At 40.6% G+C, this 17,487-nt stretch overlaps 1 protein-coding gene across 3 annotated transcripts in view; it reads right to left on the bottom strand.

Moving 5' to 3' along the window:
- myo7ab (myosin VIIAb) overlaps window positions 1-17,487 on the bottom strand; it is a 52,466-nt gene that overhangs the window by 13,491 nt on the left and 21,488 nt on the right. For 2 of the 3 annotated variants that reach the window (XM_004551193.5, XM_004551192.5), the window contains 14 exons: window positions 17,380-17,421; window positions 16,657-16,794; window positions 14,689-14,847; window positions 13,876-13,968; window positions 13,110-13,204; window positions 12,806-12,890; window positions 12,186-12,404; window positions 8,847-9,164; window positions 5,179-5,388; window positions 4,351-4,527; window positions 4,176-4,265; window positions 3,034-3,161; window positions 1,753-1,879; window positions 542-661 (listed from right to left, as the gene is read on the bottom strand). In XM_004551193.5, the coding sequence (XP_004551250.2) occupies window positions 542-661; window positions 1,753-1,879; window positions 3,034-3,161; window positions 4,176-4,265; window positions 4,351-4,527; window positions 5,179-5,388; window positions 8,847-9,164; window positions 12,186-12,404; window positions 12,806-12,890; window positions 13,110-13,204; window positions 13,876-13,968; window positions 14,689-14,847; window positions 16,657-16,794; window positions 17,380-17,421 (2,001 nt within the window). The remainder of the gene's footprint in view (window positions 1-541; window positions 662-1,752; window positions 1,880-3,033; window positions 3,162-4,175; window positions 4,266-4,350; window positions 4,528-5,178; window positions 5,389-8,846; window positions 9,165-12,185; window positions 12,405-12,805; window positions 12,891-13,109; window positions 13,205-13,875; window positions 13,969-14,688; window positions 14,848-16,656; window positions 16,795-17,379; window positions 17,422-17,487) is intronic. The other variant, XM_004551194.5, reaches the window with a different exon arrangement.

The raw sequence follows: 17,487 nt of genomic DNA, 5'->3' as shown, positions 1-17,487 counted from the left end.
GCTGTTTTTTGTAAAGTTTTACAGTTTACGGTAATTTGATGTAAAACATCGTCAGGCTTTCTAGATGTTTCTTCATGTATGTAATGTAACATTTTAAACACCTGAAAAACAGTATAAAAACTATCTTAAAATCATCTCCGTTTTCAAACCAAAGTATGAAAACCAGTGGAATGATATGAAAATATTTATTATAATAAGCTCTCAGTTATTTTCAGCTAATTCTAGTTTCTAATATTTAATGCTGATATTTATTACAGTTATATAGTTATAGATGTATTTCAACAAACAGTTATTATTTAATACAGATTTTAGCTAAACTGGACACTCCCTCAGCACACAGTGAGCTTTGTAACTGTTACTCAGTGATAACAGTGACAGCATTAGCTACATGCTTTGCAAATTCCTAAAAACCACAAACAGAACAACAAACGCTGATAATCCCATCAATTTACTGTTGCAAATGCTTCCAGTTAAAAGATGAGACACTTGACAAACTGGATTCACTGGACTTGACGACACAGAGCAGAAAGATTTTTGGCACCTGCAGTTCCAACCAAGACGGTGGCTGCATCCGAGTGCGGTTGACAAACGTCCTCCTCAACCTCTCCTCGCAGTAGGGAGCATAACCCGGAGGACCGTTTTTCAAAAATGTCCGTAGATACTGATAAAAGAGCAGAGAGAAGAGAAATATTCATCGTATTACTGACATAAAGGCCGTTTACAGCCCTGAGCAGTTTAAAGGTTAAAGGTGTGACATACCAAAGACATACCAAAGGCACTGACACACAGCATTATATTTATTCTGTTTACATAAATGAAATCAAACTCATAACTCAATTTTACTCAAATCAGTCAGGAAAAAAAGTTAATTAAAAGTTTCTAAAGCTAAACGTGATTTTCAGATGTAATATTTTGTTTTGAGTCAGACCAGAAAACTTTTGCTATGTTTTTTTTTAAAATGAATTCTTGCAATGATCAAACTGCAGATGAAATCTTTGAGATTCTCCCTTTGACTACTTTATTTTAAGCTTTTACTTCTTTGAGGACTTAAACTGATTTTCAGCCATCAGACCTGCTGATGGTGATGGTGGAGACGGACAGACTACTGTTTACTGACTGAATGCGAGTGGATCGAGTTATAGATCTGTCCCATCTGCTCTCCTGGACTGAAATCCACTGCCGGAAAACAAAAGATTATATCTTTGTTCGTAGTGTATATGACTTTATCTTTTACACATGTCTGCTTTGGATTAGCTGGCTGACCAACATTAGTAAAAAGGAAGAAACATTGTTAGGTGGCTGATTAGAAACATCAGCCACATTTGAAACCCGGTCGTGTTTTTTTTTTGTAAATTTCTGTTGACATGCTTATTTATTGCAGTTTACCATTATTTCTTTATTTTATGGTCAAATTTAAATCATCTGTAATATATTATTATTAAATGAATTTTCTTTTTGTTCCTGACCTTTCATGTGCAGTACAATTACATGGATGAAAATAATGGTACTGCAGGCGGCATAGGGCCGAAACAGTGAGTACCACAAAACACTTTAAACAGGCAGTGGTGGGCAAATATCAGTAACGTGAAGATACAAGTGAAAAACTGAGCGTGTAAAAGTGCAAAAATGGTGACACTGCAGTTACAATTGTGGTTATTTTTTTCCCATTTCAGTTTTTAAATGAGTTGCAATTTTCACCAGTTAACCGTGAGGTTTTATCATCAAGTTTCCCATCAGAAATACGTTTCTTACTTTGACGAACTTCTCGGAGGGGGCGAAGCAGCCCACGCAGAGGGACAGCAGGATCCATCCGCGGGCGTGGCTGCTTTTGGACGGGTTCTGGCTGAGCTGCTTGCAGATCTGACAATAGATCTCGTCTCTGAGGCAGAGGACAACATTCAACAAACAGATCAGAGGCCTTCTTCAATACACGAGACAGTCACCACAGCTAAATCAAATTAGACCCCATTTAAAAAAAACTTTCCAAAGAGGATTGCGCAGCATCTGGATGTAGGGACTGTGTTCCTGCAGCGAGGTGATCTATTGCCAAATATTCCATACAGAACATACTCCAGGTCTGCTATGCCAACAGCATAAAATGGTTTCTATTTAACACTGTGTCTTTAAATTGCTAAAGCCCAGTGAACCCGAGCTCAACAGATGCTGAGGCAGGACTCCTCTGGCAGTTTCTAAGACCCAACAAAAAATGGAGAGTGACCAGGTTTTGTGCTGAATCTGAATCATTTCTCTGTTTCTCCAATATTAAAAATTCTTTCTGTTAATAATTTTAATTAATTTTACTTTGGTTTCCAAATTATCTTCCCTTTTTAACTAATCATCCCATTTTGTTTAAATATTACCGTTTATAGCATTAGTTATTAATTGCTGAGTTACAGGAGATTTTCTGTTTTTGCCTTATTTGTGTTCCGTCTTTGTGAGAAATTTATTTTTCTTTTCCTTTAAGTTTCTTAAACTGTGTTGCAGCATCTCGTATGTGGGCTTTCTCTAAGATGTGAATTAGAGTCTCTAATAGTTTACAAAACCATACAGTGGAAAGTGACTCTCTGTGAAGCAGACAGGAGGAGTATATGTCTGCAGATTATGAGACCTTTAATTTTGACTGTTCTGAACGGTTGTAGTAAATGCACAAGCCAGAATCATCTCAATAGCTTTAACTTAATAAGACATACTTTTAATAATCATGGTATGAAAGTAAACCTCTCTCCACACTAACTATTCAAGCTCCACACTCACAGGAGTAACGCTCTCCACACTTGAATTTAGCCGAAAAAGCCATCTGATTTCAACAAACCTATTCATTTCAATTCAGTGTCATCTTCAAGACAAAATCTACAATCAGAATAAATCTTGAAGTTTTTCATCAACTCCAGAGAGCAAAAACATCAGTGCGTCATTTGCTTGGTCCAAAAACATCGATAAAGCATCGTCATGCTGCCGCAAGCAACATCTTCATCCCTCACTGCTGCTTCTAGGAGCAGCCTCTATTTAGTGCCGATGACACTCATGGGTCACCTGAGGGTGGGCCGCAAGATGCCGTTGCCGATGATGAAGTGAAGTTTCTCCAGGTTGGAGGTGGGTCGGTCCTCCAGCATGCTGTTTCCCTGGAGACTGTAGTCCCCCTCTGTCAGCCGCCTGGTGACCTGCCATCAGCGTTACAGAGAAAAGCATTAATTTGAAGGTTTTGAGCTTAAATTTGCAGAATCCAAGAAACGTTTGGATTTTTTTTTCACTCTTTGGGCTATAGTGGTAAAAAACTTCCCAACAAGAAGTCTACCCCAGCTGTTGTGGTTAAGAGGTGGGGTACACCCTGGACTGGTTACTGATCCATCACAAGGCTAACGAAGAGAAAAAACGTGGGCCCTCACATCCAACTGAGAACCACCAGGTAACCTAACAGGCTTGTCTTTGGATCTCTATGTTATCAAGTCAGACATTATCTATGTAGGTACAGGGAAAATATGCAAACATTACAGCAAATGTAGGATCTGTTCAAGGTGAGGCAACAGTGCAACACTGCACCGGTGTGCCACCTTCAGTTTCCCGGTGTCCAAGTGTCCCAGTGCTTGAAAAAACCCCAAACAGTTATGCCTATAACTTCTGTTCCCCGAAGGAAAGGAATGAGGTACAACACAAATAAGATGGGATATTACACCTCTGCATGTCCTGGCTGAAGAAATCTCTATTAGCAGCTTTAAGGCAGATGACCTGTGATGACTGTGATGACATGCACACAGGCTCATCTGCACATATAGCCCATCATCACAATGATCCCTCAGTTCGATAGCAGTCTTCACCAAGCCAAGTTGGGGCGGGGCAATCTTGTGTTGTACCCCGTTCCTCTCCTTCAGGGAGCAGAAGTTATAGGCATAACTGTTCATTCCCTTTCAGTTGATTGACTCGGTACAACACATATAATATGGGACACATATACACACCCCATAGAACAGCCACCAAACTGGAGTCACCACTGACGGTACTGACTACACCGCCATTTTTGTCCAGGTTCTCCCATTTCTTTTGTTTAAGTTAACACTCTTTTAAGGTTTGGTTATATACTGTTATCACGTCACCCTATGATTAAAAGTGGAAAACATGGGATATGTTAAATAAATTATTTACTTAGATCAGCTGAAAAGAAGTGATGTGTTTCTCACCTCCTCAGTGATCTTGGACTTCCTCTTCAGAGTGAGTGACACGAGTTTATGCCTGACGCTGTTCCTCTTCTGGCTGTCTATGGAGCTGTTCTGTAGGTACAAACAGGAGATGACATTTTGGAGGCTCTGACCTGACAATCTGTAACGACTCATACAATCCCCAGCATCCTCTCACCTCTCCCTCCACCTGCAGCTCCTGCAGCTCTCGCTTGTAGGTCCTCTTGCCGAGGGTTTCATAGATCTTTGTCATGACGGGGATCTTCTCGCTGCCGTCGTTGATGACCATCGGGCATTTGGGTTCCGGGAGGTCGCCCATGAACCTCAACACAGTGATCCATACAGCTAAAGCCGCCTGGAGGACAGGTCAAATATGGCAAATAAGAAAAACTTTTTTGAAATCACCTGATTTTTCATTATACACGTTAGAGTGATTTCAAAATTATTCTACAGCATTATCTCTGATTTATAAAAATAAATAAAAAATCACCAGCTTTGAGACTCTTTTTCTGTAGGTTACAGCCTATATTGTAGCACCACTAGCAGTCAAGAGTAAAGCATTGTAAACATTTTAGTAGGCCAGTGTTTGAAGCCCAGAGGATTTTAGTTGATCATTCACATGTCTGAACTCTGACTTTCTGCTAACGAGGAGTTACAAGGTCCCTTTGTGTAGGTGTGACTGTTTTGCCGTCTCAGTAAGAACTTTCTAAGATGATTGGATTGTGTTATGTGTTATAATAAGAAAATTAACAATTTATTCATACCAAAACTAAACTGAAAAACCAACATTTTTGGTGATATGGTTGTGTTCTCTTCTTTTTCCAGAAAAAGGACAAAAAGCGTGACAGTTTAACTTGGTTTTTTCGCCCAAAACATATTCGTAATCGGCTCAGCAGCCGGTACGTGTGTAAATCTGCTGAGCCCATTAACACATAATACGAATAACTTAAATAGATGATCGGGGGCTGTAAAAGGCTTTGGGATTGAGATCGAAGGTCAGCCTCACCAGCTGGTCTCCTTCGTCCTCGTGGAAAAGCAGAGGTTGTTTCAGTGGCCGTCTGATGTAGGTGTGGATGGAGACACCCTGGAAGTAGGTGGCTGCAAACTTGGAGAATTTATACTCTGACAAATCCTCCTCTTCCTCGTCAGGTAACGGGGGAGCCTCGCTCAAAACCTCCTCTTCAGCTTCCTCACCACAAGGCGTGTTTTCCAAATCCTGAGAAACAAAATGATATGTGAGAGAAATTTCTAGGAGACAAAAAACAGAAGAGCTGAAAGGAGAGTGAAACATTTAAATCAGCCAAAAACCAGAGACCAAAACACTGAACACTGTTCTTGGTGAGGACCAAACAAACCATTCACTTCCTACATCTAAATAGTACTAAAACCCTCAGTGTAGACTAGGACCATGGCATCACTAAGTCTGAGGTGGAACCTGGTGGTGTCGACTGGACAGAAACAGAATGTCTCAGAGGTTTACTATTGGACTCCGGGAACTGCCTGCATACTTTTACCACATGAGCCGGAGCATTTCCGTGGACCAGGAGGAACCCAGGACCCACTACACCAGCATAGGGTCTGACATGGGTCCAAGGATTACATCCTGATACCGAACAGCAGTCAGGGTCCTGTTGCCTAGCCTGTAGAGGTCTGTGCATCCCTCTGTGGATATGCCTTACCAGACCACCATTGAGCCACTGTCATTTGTGAATGATGTTGCAGGCAACATGATTGGACCTTTTCACGTCTGTCACATGTGCTCAAAGTGAATCTCATCTGTGAAACGTGCGGGGTGCCAGTGTTGGTCCTGCCAATTTTGGCTTTCTATGGCAAATGTCAGTCAGGCGCTATGATGCCAGGCAGTCAGCACAGGGCCCAATAAAGGAAGTCAGCACTCAGACCACTCTCATAAAGTTTTTTCAGATTTTTTTGGTCAGACATTCAATTCAATTCAGTTTTATTTATACAGCGCCAAATCACAACAACAGTCGCCTCAAGGTGCTTTATATTGTAAGGTAGACCCTACAATAATACATACAGAGAAAAAACCCAACAATCATACACTCAACAAAAATATAAACGCAACACCTTTGTTACTGCTCCCATTCCCCATGGGATGGACGTAGAGACCTAAAATTCATTCCAGATACACAATATAACCATCCCTCCCAAACAGTGGTCACAAATCAGTCCAAATGTGTGGTAGTGGGCACATCTGCTATATTGAGATAATCCATCCCACCTCACAGGTGTGCCACATCAGGATGCTGATCTGACATCATGAGTAGTGCACAGGTGTACCTCAGACTGCCCACAACAAAAGGCCACCCTGGAATGTGCAGTTTTTTGCGCTATTGGGGGTCTGGGGACCCAGAACCGGTCAGTATCTGGTGTGACCACCATTTGCCTCATGCAGTGCAACACATCGTCGCATGGAGTCTATCAGATTGTCAATTGTGGCCTGTGGAATGTTGGTCCACTCCACTTCAATGGCTGTGCGAGGTTGTTGGATATTCGTGGGAACTGGTACACGCTGTCGTATACGCCGGTCAAGCACATCCCGAACATGCTCAATGGGTGACATGTCCGGTGAGTATGCTGGCCATGCAAGAACTGGGACATTCTCAGCTGCCATCTGCCCTGAACAATGTGAACAATGATTCATCCGTGAAGCGCACACCTCTCCAACGTGCCAGACGCCATCGAATGTGAGCATTTGCCCACACAAGTCTGTTACGGCGACGAGCTGGAGTCAGGTCAAGACCCCGATGAGGACGACGGGCATGCAGTTGAGCGTCCCTGAGACGGTTTCTGACAGTTTGTGCAGAAATTGTTTGGTTGTGCAAACCAATTGTTCCAGCAGCTGTCTGGGTGGCTGGTCAGAGACGATCTTGGAGGTGAACCTGCTGGATGTGGAGGTCCTGGGCTGGTGTGGTTACACGAGGTCTGCGGTTGTGAGGCCGGTTGGATGTGCTGCCATATTCTCTGAAACGCCTGTGGAGACGGCTTATGGTTGAGAAATGAACATTCAATGCACGGGCGACAGATCTGGTTGACATTCCTGCTGTCAGCATGCCAATTGCACGCTCCCTCATTGCTTGTGGCATCTGTGGCATTTTGCTGTGAGACAAAACTGCACATTCCAGGGTGGCCTTTTGTTGTGGGCAGTCTGAGGTACACCTGTGCACTACTCATGATGTCAGATCAGCATCCTGATGTGGCACACCTGTGAGGTGGGATGGATTATCTCAATATAGCAGATGTGCCCACTACCACACATTTGGACTGATTTGTGACCACTGTTTGGGAGGGATGGTTATATTGTGTATCTGGAATGAATTTTAGGTCTCTACGTCCATCCCATGGGGAATGGGAGCAAAAACAAAAGTGTTGCGTTTATATTTTTGTTCAGTGTATGACCTCCAATGAGCAAGCACTTTAGCGACAGTGGGAAGGAAAAACTCCCTTTTAACAGGAAGAAACCTCCGGCAGAACCAGGCTCAGGGAGGGGCGGGGCCATTTGTCGCAAATGGTTGGGGAGAGAGAAGGAAGACAGGATAGAAGACATGTTGTGGAAGAGAGACAGAGATTAATAACAAGCGTGATTCAATGCAGAGAGGTGACTGAAGAGTGAGAAAGGTGACTGAAGAAGAAAAACTCAATGCATCATGGGAATATCCCGGCAGTCTACACCTATTGCAGCATAACTAAGGGAGGATTGAGGGTCACCTGATCCAGCCCTAACTATATGGTTTAGCAAAAAGGAAAGTTTTAAGCCTAATCTTAAAAGTAGAGATAGTGTCTGTCTCCTGAATCCAAACTGGAAGCTGGTTCCACAGAAGAGGGGCCTGAAAACTGAAGGCTCTGCCTTCCATTCTACTTTTAAATACTCTAGGAACAACAAGTAGGCCTGCAGTGCGAGAGCGAAGTGCTCTAATGGGGTGATATGGTACTACAAGGTCATTAAGATGAGATGATTATTTAAGACCTTGTATGTGAGGAGCAGGATTTTGAATTCAATTCTGGATTTAACAGGGAGGCAATGAAGGGAAGCCAATAGAGCAGAAATATGTTCTCTCTTTCTAGTCCCCATCAGTACTCTTGCTGCAGCATTTTGAATTAACTGAAGGCTTTTCAGGGAGTTTTTAGCACATCCTGATAATAATGAATGACAGTAGTAGCCTAGAAGTAATAATGTGTGAACACATTCACACCAGTGGCCTGCGGGAGGTCATTTTGTGGCTCTGGCAGTGCTCATTCTGTTCCTCCTCGCACAAAGGAGCAGATACTGGTCCAGTGATGGGTTAAGAGCCTTCTATGGCCCTGTCCAGCTCTCCTCAAGTAATTGCCTGTCTCCATGTTCTTGACATTGAGATAGGAGACACAGCACACCTCTTGGCAATGACATGTATTGATATTCCATTCTGAAGGAGTTGAAGTATTCATGCAACCTCTTTAGGGCCAAGGATATTATCTTTATACTATTTCCATCATAAATGCATGCAGGGGCATGCACAGATTACCAGAAATTAAGGAAATTACATATTTGACATTTCCTGGAAAAAAATCCCAAGAACCCCATGTGTCCCCCTCAAAAACCGGAGGGGGGAATCCTAGCTAATGGATGATTTAATCAGACATCTTTTCTGGACTACAAAACCCACATATACATACTTCAAAACCAGCTGGTGCCTGTCCATCCTGGTTGGGCAGCGGCCCAGAGTTCCCCAAGAAACCAAACATACGGTCAACCATGTCCGAGTGGTCGACTGGCTGCTCCTTCTCCCTCTCCATCTGCTCCAGCAGCTCCTTCTTCCTCCTCGACTCCTCCTTTTCCTCCCGCTCCCTGTCCACTTGCTGCTGTGCCAGCTGGATGAGCCGCTCCTGGTGTTTCCTTTCAGCCTCAGCCTTCGCCCGCCGAACTGTCATCTGGTTTCGCAGCTGCTCCTCCTCAGCCAGGCGCTGGCGCTCAGCTTCCAGTCGATGCTGCAGCTGTAGAGGGAGGTGAGAGGAGGAACAGAGGGACAAGAGTTCACAGAGGAAGATGGAGCATTATGCTTACATTTTCTCTGTTATCTTATTGTTTGTCTTGCTCTCTATTAACTGTTAGTCAAAACTAGAGTAGACACTAATCTACCAAATCATTATCATTAGATAATAGTCAACAAAGATTATGAATATTGTTTAAAGCTGAACACGACATGAAGTATGAGCTATTCACAGAAGAATAAATCTAAACTTCTACACACTAACATAACCAACAATGAATAAAAACAGTGCAGAGGTCAACACTGTAACACTCTGACACATGAACATGTTTAACATGATAACACGCAGCAGCAGCCGCCTCTGGTCTGTCACCCGCTCTGCTGCGGTGCTCCTAGAGACCTCACGCTCTTCGCTTGAACTGCAGACATGTTTGAGAATATTACAGTTCCCCGAACATTCAATTTAATAAGAAAATGAGATTAAGCAAACATTTACAAAATACAATATTTTATTTAACAGTCTTCAGGGGAAAAAATCATATAAAAATAGCAATTTTACCCTGAAAAAGTTGAAAAGCTAACAAACATTTCCATAGTTTACAAAAGCTGTTTTCACACATAAATTCTGGACAATTTCCTGAGACTCAGGTCAGGATATTACCCACATTTATGCTCTCAAAGATGTAGCACACAGGGGAAAACAGTCTGCACCGAGCAACTGGAAATACTCTGAGAACCAGCATGTCAGCGCCGGCAGGTTAAAGACTGACCTGACTACATGGGACATTTGCATTCTCACATGTGAATCCATCGAATCGTGTTTATCACAGCTCAGAGCTGCAGTGCATGTATGAAAACAGCTTTACAGACTTTTATATAAAATCGGTGTAACATAATGTGTTAAAAATAGTTTTACGGTGACATAATTTAGGCCAACAGAGTTTAATACAGAAAGAATAAATGTAAGAATATATAAAGACAAGTGAAACAAAACTTTGCAAAAGATCTAAAAAATTATTTAAACTCACACTAACAAATCCTGGCTCAGAATGGGCCTTTGAGCCGTGACTACCCTAAACCCAATGAAGGCCAGCAGAGGCAACTCATGTGACCTAACCAATCACATGATGTGAGGGTGGCTTGGCAACTTCCAGGACCACCACCAAGATGACAACCCCACTCAGAGTTAAATACCCAGGACTAATATTTTCATCTTATGTCTGACCACATGATAAACCAAACTGTCCAACCTTTATTCCAAGACGGCTGGACGCTGTGTAAAATGTAAATAAAAACAGAATCCAATGATTTCTAAATGTCATAATCCCATATTTTATTCACAATAAAACACAAAACAAATCAAATGTTTAAAATGAGACATTTTACTGTTAAATGAAAAATATTAGGCAATTTTTAATTTGATGGGACCAACATGTCTCAAAAAACTTGGAGAGAGGGGGAAAAAAGGCTGAAAAGTAAGTGGCAATAAAAAGAAACATATAGAGGAAAATCTTTACAACTAATCAGCTTATTTGGCAACAGGTCAGTAACATGATTGGGTATAAAAAGAGCTTCTTAGAGAGGCAGAGTTTATTGGGAGTAATGATAGGCAGATGTTCTCTAAAAATTGCATTTCAAAATAAAGTTCCTCAACGTAAAATTGCCAAGACTTTGAATATCTCATCTTTAATGCACATTATATCATCAAAAGACTGAGAAAAATCTAGAGAAATCTCTGCGCAAGGGACAAGGCTAAAAATCAATAATATGTCTATGATCTTCAGGTCCTCAGGCACCACTTCATTAAAAATATGTATGAGTCTGTCATGGAAATATCTGCATGATCTCAGGAACACTTTCAATAAGTTGGGGTTTTACATTATAACTGAATAAATTACATCCTAACCAAGCATATTTAAAAAAACACATACACACACATTAAACATTTTCATTGGAATGACAGGGATTTCCTTTTGAATCAAAAAAAGAAATAAAAAATAACTTACAGTGGTGGGGTGGTCGCTTTTTTAAATAAAGCCTGACATGACTGATACAAAAATCAAAAGGTAAGATTCAATTATGGATTATTTTGCTACTTCATTGAATCATTTTGCTCATTGTAGCAAATAAAATTATTGGTGATTAGAGGCCTTTTATTTATCAAAGGATGAAATCAAAAGATTTTTGTAACGGCACGCTGACGTTTATATCAACTCCCTAATTCTTTAGTGGCTGTTGTCACAATTAAGTTATTCACATAATTGCTATTCTCATGACAATGTGAAGCCAGAGCCACCAGAGCAGCTTAACATAAAGAAATAGTTTTTTTCTGAAGGTAACAAAATCAAAAAGTGTTATTTTAAAAATTATTTTAGCATTAAATAAGATAAATGGCACTAATAAGCGAGTTATATGTTTCTGACTGAGATTCATTTGGATATTGTTAGTACAGACTGTATACAAAATGCTGATCAGCCACAGTGTTGATAACCACTGCTTACTAAATAGGACTCTTAATGTGATCTTAAGTTACAAAATTGACATTATTAAACAAGGCATAAAACTAGTGACTGAGGCCATAAACTCATCAAAAAGGGTTTAATGAGATCATAAATCAAAAGAGGCTATGAGGTTTTTGCAAACACAGGACCCCCTGCTCTGGTCATTACAAAAAAAATATGGAGGTTTAAGGCACTTCTGCATTGGCTTCACTTTTTGGAGCTGGTAGCTATGTAGATCTATACTAAGTCTGTAACTTTTGAACAGAAGCTACAGGTGAACCCTTTTTTTCCACTTATTATGCTAAGCTAAGCTAACTGGGTAGACTTGAAAATGATATCGTCTGTCTCTTCATCAAAGTAACAAACTTGTGTTCAGTTGCATCTAGCACAGATAAAATATAATAAAGACGCCATATTATCTTTCACCTCCATCTGTCAGTCTGCCCTCAGGACCAGTGTTCTCGTCTTCCTGACCCGCCTACAACATGATTTAGGTAGCAGTAGTAAATGTAGTAACTATTTACCTCTGCCCTGAGCCTCTGGCAGAGGCGTCTGGCTATCATGCCCCTGGTGTAGGCCTGGATGGTCAACACGGCACGAAGACGCCGCCAAAATGCCTGCCGGATGAGGAAACCGCGGCAACGGGCTTGGATGAGAGTCACACGAAGGCGAGTCGTCCGGTAGCTTCGGTAGTACTTCCTCGACCTGTAGACGGCCTGGAGACGCAAGAAGCCGGACTGCATCTGAAGGAGGGGAACGCGTTTGACAGGTCAGGGATTATTGTTATGTATTTAATTTGTTTTTTGTTGGTGTTGTAATTGTTTGTATTGGACACCGTGTGCTGAGGCTCGCACATGACTACATCTTGGGGAAGGAATGTTTTCATATGTCTTTAACATTTGCAAGAAGCAAGATTGTAAAAACGACCAGGCTCAATTTTATGCAACTTGGAATAAAATAAAGAAAGAGCTACCACTGCACTCTGTCTCGTTTTAATCTGGTTTAAGACGACCTTGCAAATTTGAAAACAAAAAACAGAGAGAACAGATGAAAATTGGAAGAAACAAATACATACTGAGGCTTTCAGAATATTTCAGTGCATAAAAAACTACAGAAAAACAGGCTGTTGATGTAGACAACTCACAATTTGGTAATTCTTTCTGCACCGGTAACCCCTCCAGACCTTCTGAATAACAGTCACAGCGCCCTTCAGTCTGAGGAAGTTTGTTCTTGGAGGAGTGACAGAAGGAAACAAACTAGATTTCAAACCTTTATCTTTGTAGGTTAAGACAGAAATCTCTTTTCATTACTCCTTTGCTTCACGCTGTGGTAAACCAAAGATATGTATATATCCTGGACCTAATTTTACACTTTAAGGAAGAAGAGAGAATTATTCCAATGAGCTACAAACACTTTTGATATTTGGGAATCGCCTACAAGTCGCTTACCTCTCTTTAAGCCCACGCACAGCCTTCTGGATAAGGATGACCTTGTCGGTGATGGCGTTGTCCCTCTCTATCTCCAGCTGCATGTCGTGGTGATCCTGAAAGGAGACAAAGTGGCAAATAAAGAAAAGAAAAGTTATTAAATTATAATATGCAACAAAAAGGCAAAACTATGTTTAATAACTTAAATAAAACACTTGAAATTATCTTTATAGGAGCTCGTGTTTTTTGCCTTGGGGACCCATACTGAGACAATTCGTCTAGAGGGAACAAACTTGAGCTATTAAAGTAAAAAATGTTCTTGGTCAAAGTTTTTGGTGATTTTGCTTTTATTAGAAAAGAACAGTAGAAACAGCCAGGAAGTACAGCATTTCTACCTAGTGTATACCCTAACCACATACAATTGACCTGCTAGGATGGTTTGCCCCCTCAAAGTGTCTGGTTGGGGATGACAGCAGTGAATGTCATTGACTGATTGAGCATGCTTGTGTTTTCTCTTTTTGCTGCTATGCTATAAAGAACCTGCAAAATCAAAAAAGTTTATTGAGCTGCAGAAGAAATCCTGTGATAAATGAACTAAAGACCTTGTTCAACATTTACACAGATGGACACTGCAGTGAGCTTCATTAAGAAGGTCTAAAACTTTTTTTAAGGCAGAAAAGCCTTTTGCTACATCACCAGGAGCCTAAACTGTCTAATATTCTGCCGAATATTCAGAAGTCTTTGGATCAAGGCCTCAGTAAGCTAACTTTCACATGAGGAAACCAACCTTTAGAAAGATTTTAGTCTTTCCAATCTGCCAGTCATCATGTTTTCCCAGCCGGGCCTGGACTATTTGCTGACAGGTTCCCCGTAAGTCCTCCTGGAAAGAAAAAATGAGAAATAATGACTCCTGACATGAATTTGTACTTTGTTTTAAGGTTTATCATTAAGATTTTCATCAGAATTAAGGAAACGTTGAATTACAGTCAGTTTAACTCTTTCGACCTTAGACACCTACTGGGGTAAACCTCGTTTCTCTTCTCTGAACTTTCTGAGCTGTCATATTAGATTTCCTGCCTATAAAACAAAATGACTGATGTCAGGGGGATCTTGGAAAAATCCAGAACAAACCACAACTTTACTGATATATAGTAAAAAATGTCAAAACTCATCATTAACGCTACAGGGGAGGTCATCAAATGTTGTCTCAATGGGGGAAAGAGTTAAGAAGGTTATGTAGCAATGTGTCAGTTTTAAATTTAACAAACATCTATTAAATATATCCAAATATATTTTTTAAGTAAGTTAATTTAAGGTCAAAATTCATTAAAGACAGCTTCAAATACTTTCCAAACCATATTCACATTTTTAAACAAGGGTATGCTGCTGTAAATATACCGTAATTATATTTGATACAAGACTGGAAGCTCAAATAGCCTCTACACCGTGTTTTATATGCTGTATTAATGTGGATATATGCTCTAAAAATCCATCATTCTGTAATCTAAGTAAAAGATTCTTTAATAATAATGATAATATCTCAGCTAAAATAATCTGTCAGGACTAAGCAGTGAAACAGATGACTGATTTTAATGTTGACCTGTATGTGAGCAGGTTTGACGCCAGGCATCAGGACTCGGTAACGATCCACAAATTCGGCGAAGGTGTATCTGATTGGATAACCCGCCCGCCTAATCCGGATGGTCTCCATCATGCCAGAGTAGCGCAGCTGACGAACGCACAGCTCTCGATCAAACAGCTGAGAAGGAGAAACAAGCATCCAGTGTTAAAACGTGAGTTAACCCTTTTCTGCAGTGCCTCCTGATGTGCAAATGAAGGCTTATAAAGGTTTGGGGTTCAAACCAAAACTAAATCTACATCATGCTAAAGTGGGTCACACAATCACTGGTGAGCTATAAGCTATGAATACGTGAAATTAGAAGCTTACAGGCCCAGTTTTATTTTAGTTTCAAACTAATGTTTGTGATGCTTGTGTTTTAGACCATTTCTATAATTTCAGGAGCGTTAGTTAGCTTATCACAGCTAACTACGTTTCAGGAAGATAGTTTTCCCAGCCAAAATATAGTCCTACTGATAGTCTTATGTTACTGCAATAATACTTTTTATGACTTTTTATGACTGTATGTTCAGCATTACGAGTGTTGAGTTTTTCATGAGTTTACCTTCAGATAGAGCCAGCGTTTTCATGCTGTAATAAGCTTTTATGCCGGGTATATGCTAAGCTAATTTAGCATCATCAGTTTTCTCATTTAACTCCACAACTATGAGAAAGTTTAATATTTATATATATATATATATATATATATATATATATATATATATATATATATATATAGTGTATATAGTATATATATATAGTAAAGAAAACTTTACTATATAACAGAGACAGTCTGTTTTCACAAGGGGGCGGTGCTATGCCGTGGCTGCACTCTGAACTAGGGTGACCAACTCTTTTCCCCCGGACATGTCCACTTTTCACATTCTGTCCGGGGGGATTTAAGAAGTTATATAAGTCATAACATAAGAAGTTATGACCTGCAGTCTATCTGGGTCAGATATAAACCAAGTTTAGGTGGAGTTTATTTTCGTTGTGCTGACATTTTACAGTCAGTTACAATAACTCGTACTGCGTGCTAGCTAGCATGACGGAGTTTCTATACAGCTGGGTGGGTGCTATGTTACTGATAGTGATATGATATCGGTTTGGATATGTGGCGAGATGGAAACATGAAGATGAAACCAGGAGATGTCCTTACTGAATCATCAGAGCTAAACAGGTGATGGAGAAACAGGATTACCTTTTAGGTGACATGAATGAGTTGAAGGGAAGTTATGAACTGTTTCTGAGAGACAAATAACACCAGGATCCTTTTCTATGTAGCTGACAGCTGGTAACTGTGTCAGGGGCGGGTCTAGCAAAGTTTTGCCAGGGGGCAGGTAGGGCATTAACAGGGAGAGGGGGCACAAGGAAATACTTTTCTTTCTTATTCTCATTTAAAATGTCTCACTTTTATTAAATAATTATCTGAATCTTACAAACAAAGTTCTTATCTGATGTAAAATGTATAGAAATCATACATATACCAACAAGACTGTACATCACTGTCACAACAGTGTTCGTTTTCATTCAAAGGCTTTATGGCTTTTCCTATAATACCTGGTGGGCCGGTCTCTAGTCAAAATGCCCTGGTCAAGTTTTTGTCCCAGTCCAGCCCTCATACCGACCCAGTACTGGTAATTCTTTTTATGCAGATGAGGCATTATTTCTGTACCATTATTTAATTCCAGAGGTTTTTAAGTTATTTTTTTTTGCACTTGTTGACTTGTAAAAGCCTATATGACATATTTTATTTCACAATTAATTAACCACACAGAGAAGGCATCGTTTAAATATGTTAAATATGTTTCTTTAAGCAAGTTCTTCATGACTGAGCTAAGTGTCCTCTTTTTTTGGAAATCAAAATATGGTCACCCTACTCTGAACATATCTCTGTACTCTGGGGCATCGCAACACAGAAGCGCATACATAGTAATAAATCACGCTCACCATGGGTTTTTTAAGTTCGTTGGGTTTTATACAGCGAACGAAGAACGGCTGACACACACTGAGCGTCCTCATCAGCAGCTCCAGAGATCGTTTGAATTGACTGCTCAGAGTCGGGGAGCGCTTCCTCGTCTCAACGCCCTACGAACGCAAACACATACAAAACAGATAGTTTCAGAATGTTTGCACTGCAGGTAAAGACATGCTATTGATGCTGCTGTAATGGGACATCACAATGGTATATAAAACACCCTAAATGGGAATTTAATTTTGAACCTCTACAACCATAAATAACCAGTGGCTTCAAACTCTTAAGATCCACAAAGCAAACACAGATTGCTCTCACGTTATTTCTATTGCACACGACGGACAATTAAAAGAGGAGACAACACAAAATCTCTGACACCAGTTGTCACTGTGATCCTGTGAGTAAAGCCAAAACAAAATTAGATTTAAACATTTTAAAAGCATGCAGGAGTTTTCGTCTGTATGCAGAACTGCCTACTGTGTCAGAGAGTTTGAAAGATTATTTTTCATTAACTTCACGCCAAATTTCCCCTCATCAGCACAATGTTCCCCTCTGCTTTTGGCACACCTGTGAAATAAAAAGAAGGGCTGAGAGGGAGCAGAGGGATGCTGCTAAGCACGTCATGGATAATTGGACTCGGCTTAAGAGAACACACACGGGGTTGGAGGGACCACATGTGGCTAAAGGCTGGTGATTACCTTGGGAGCAGGTGTGCTGGGCTGCTGATAGCCACATAGAAACTGATTTCAGGAGGAAAAGAAAGAGGAAAGAGAAAAGAGAGCAGAGTGAGAGGAGGTGTTTGTCAT

This window comes from Maylandia zebra, linkage group LG10 (assembly GCF_041146795.1).
Source record: "Maylandia zebra isolate NMK-2024a linkage group LG10, Mzebra_GT3a, whole genome shotgun sequence".
NCBI lineage: Eukaryota > Metazoa > Chordata > Actinopteri > Cichliformes > Cichlidae > Maylandia > Maylandia zebra.
This window is presented reverse-complemented; position numbering and strand designations above follow the sequence as displayed.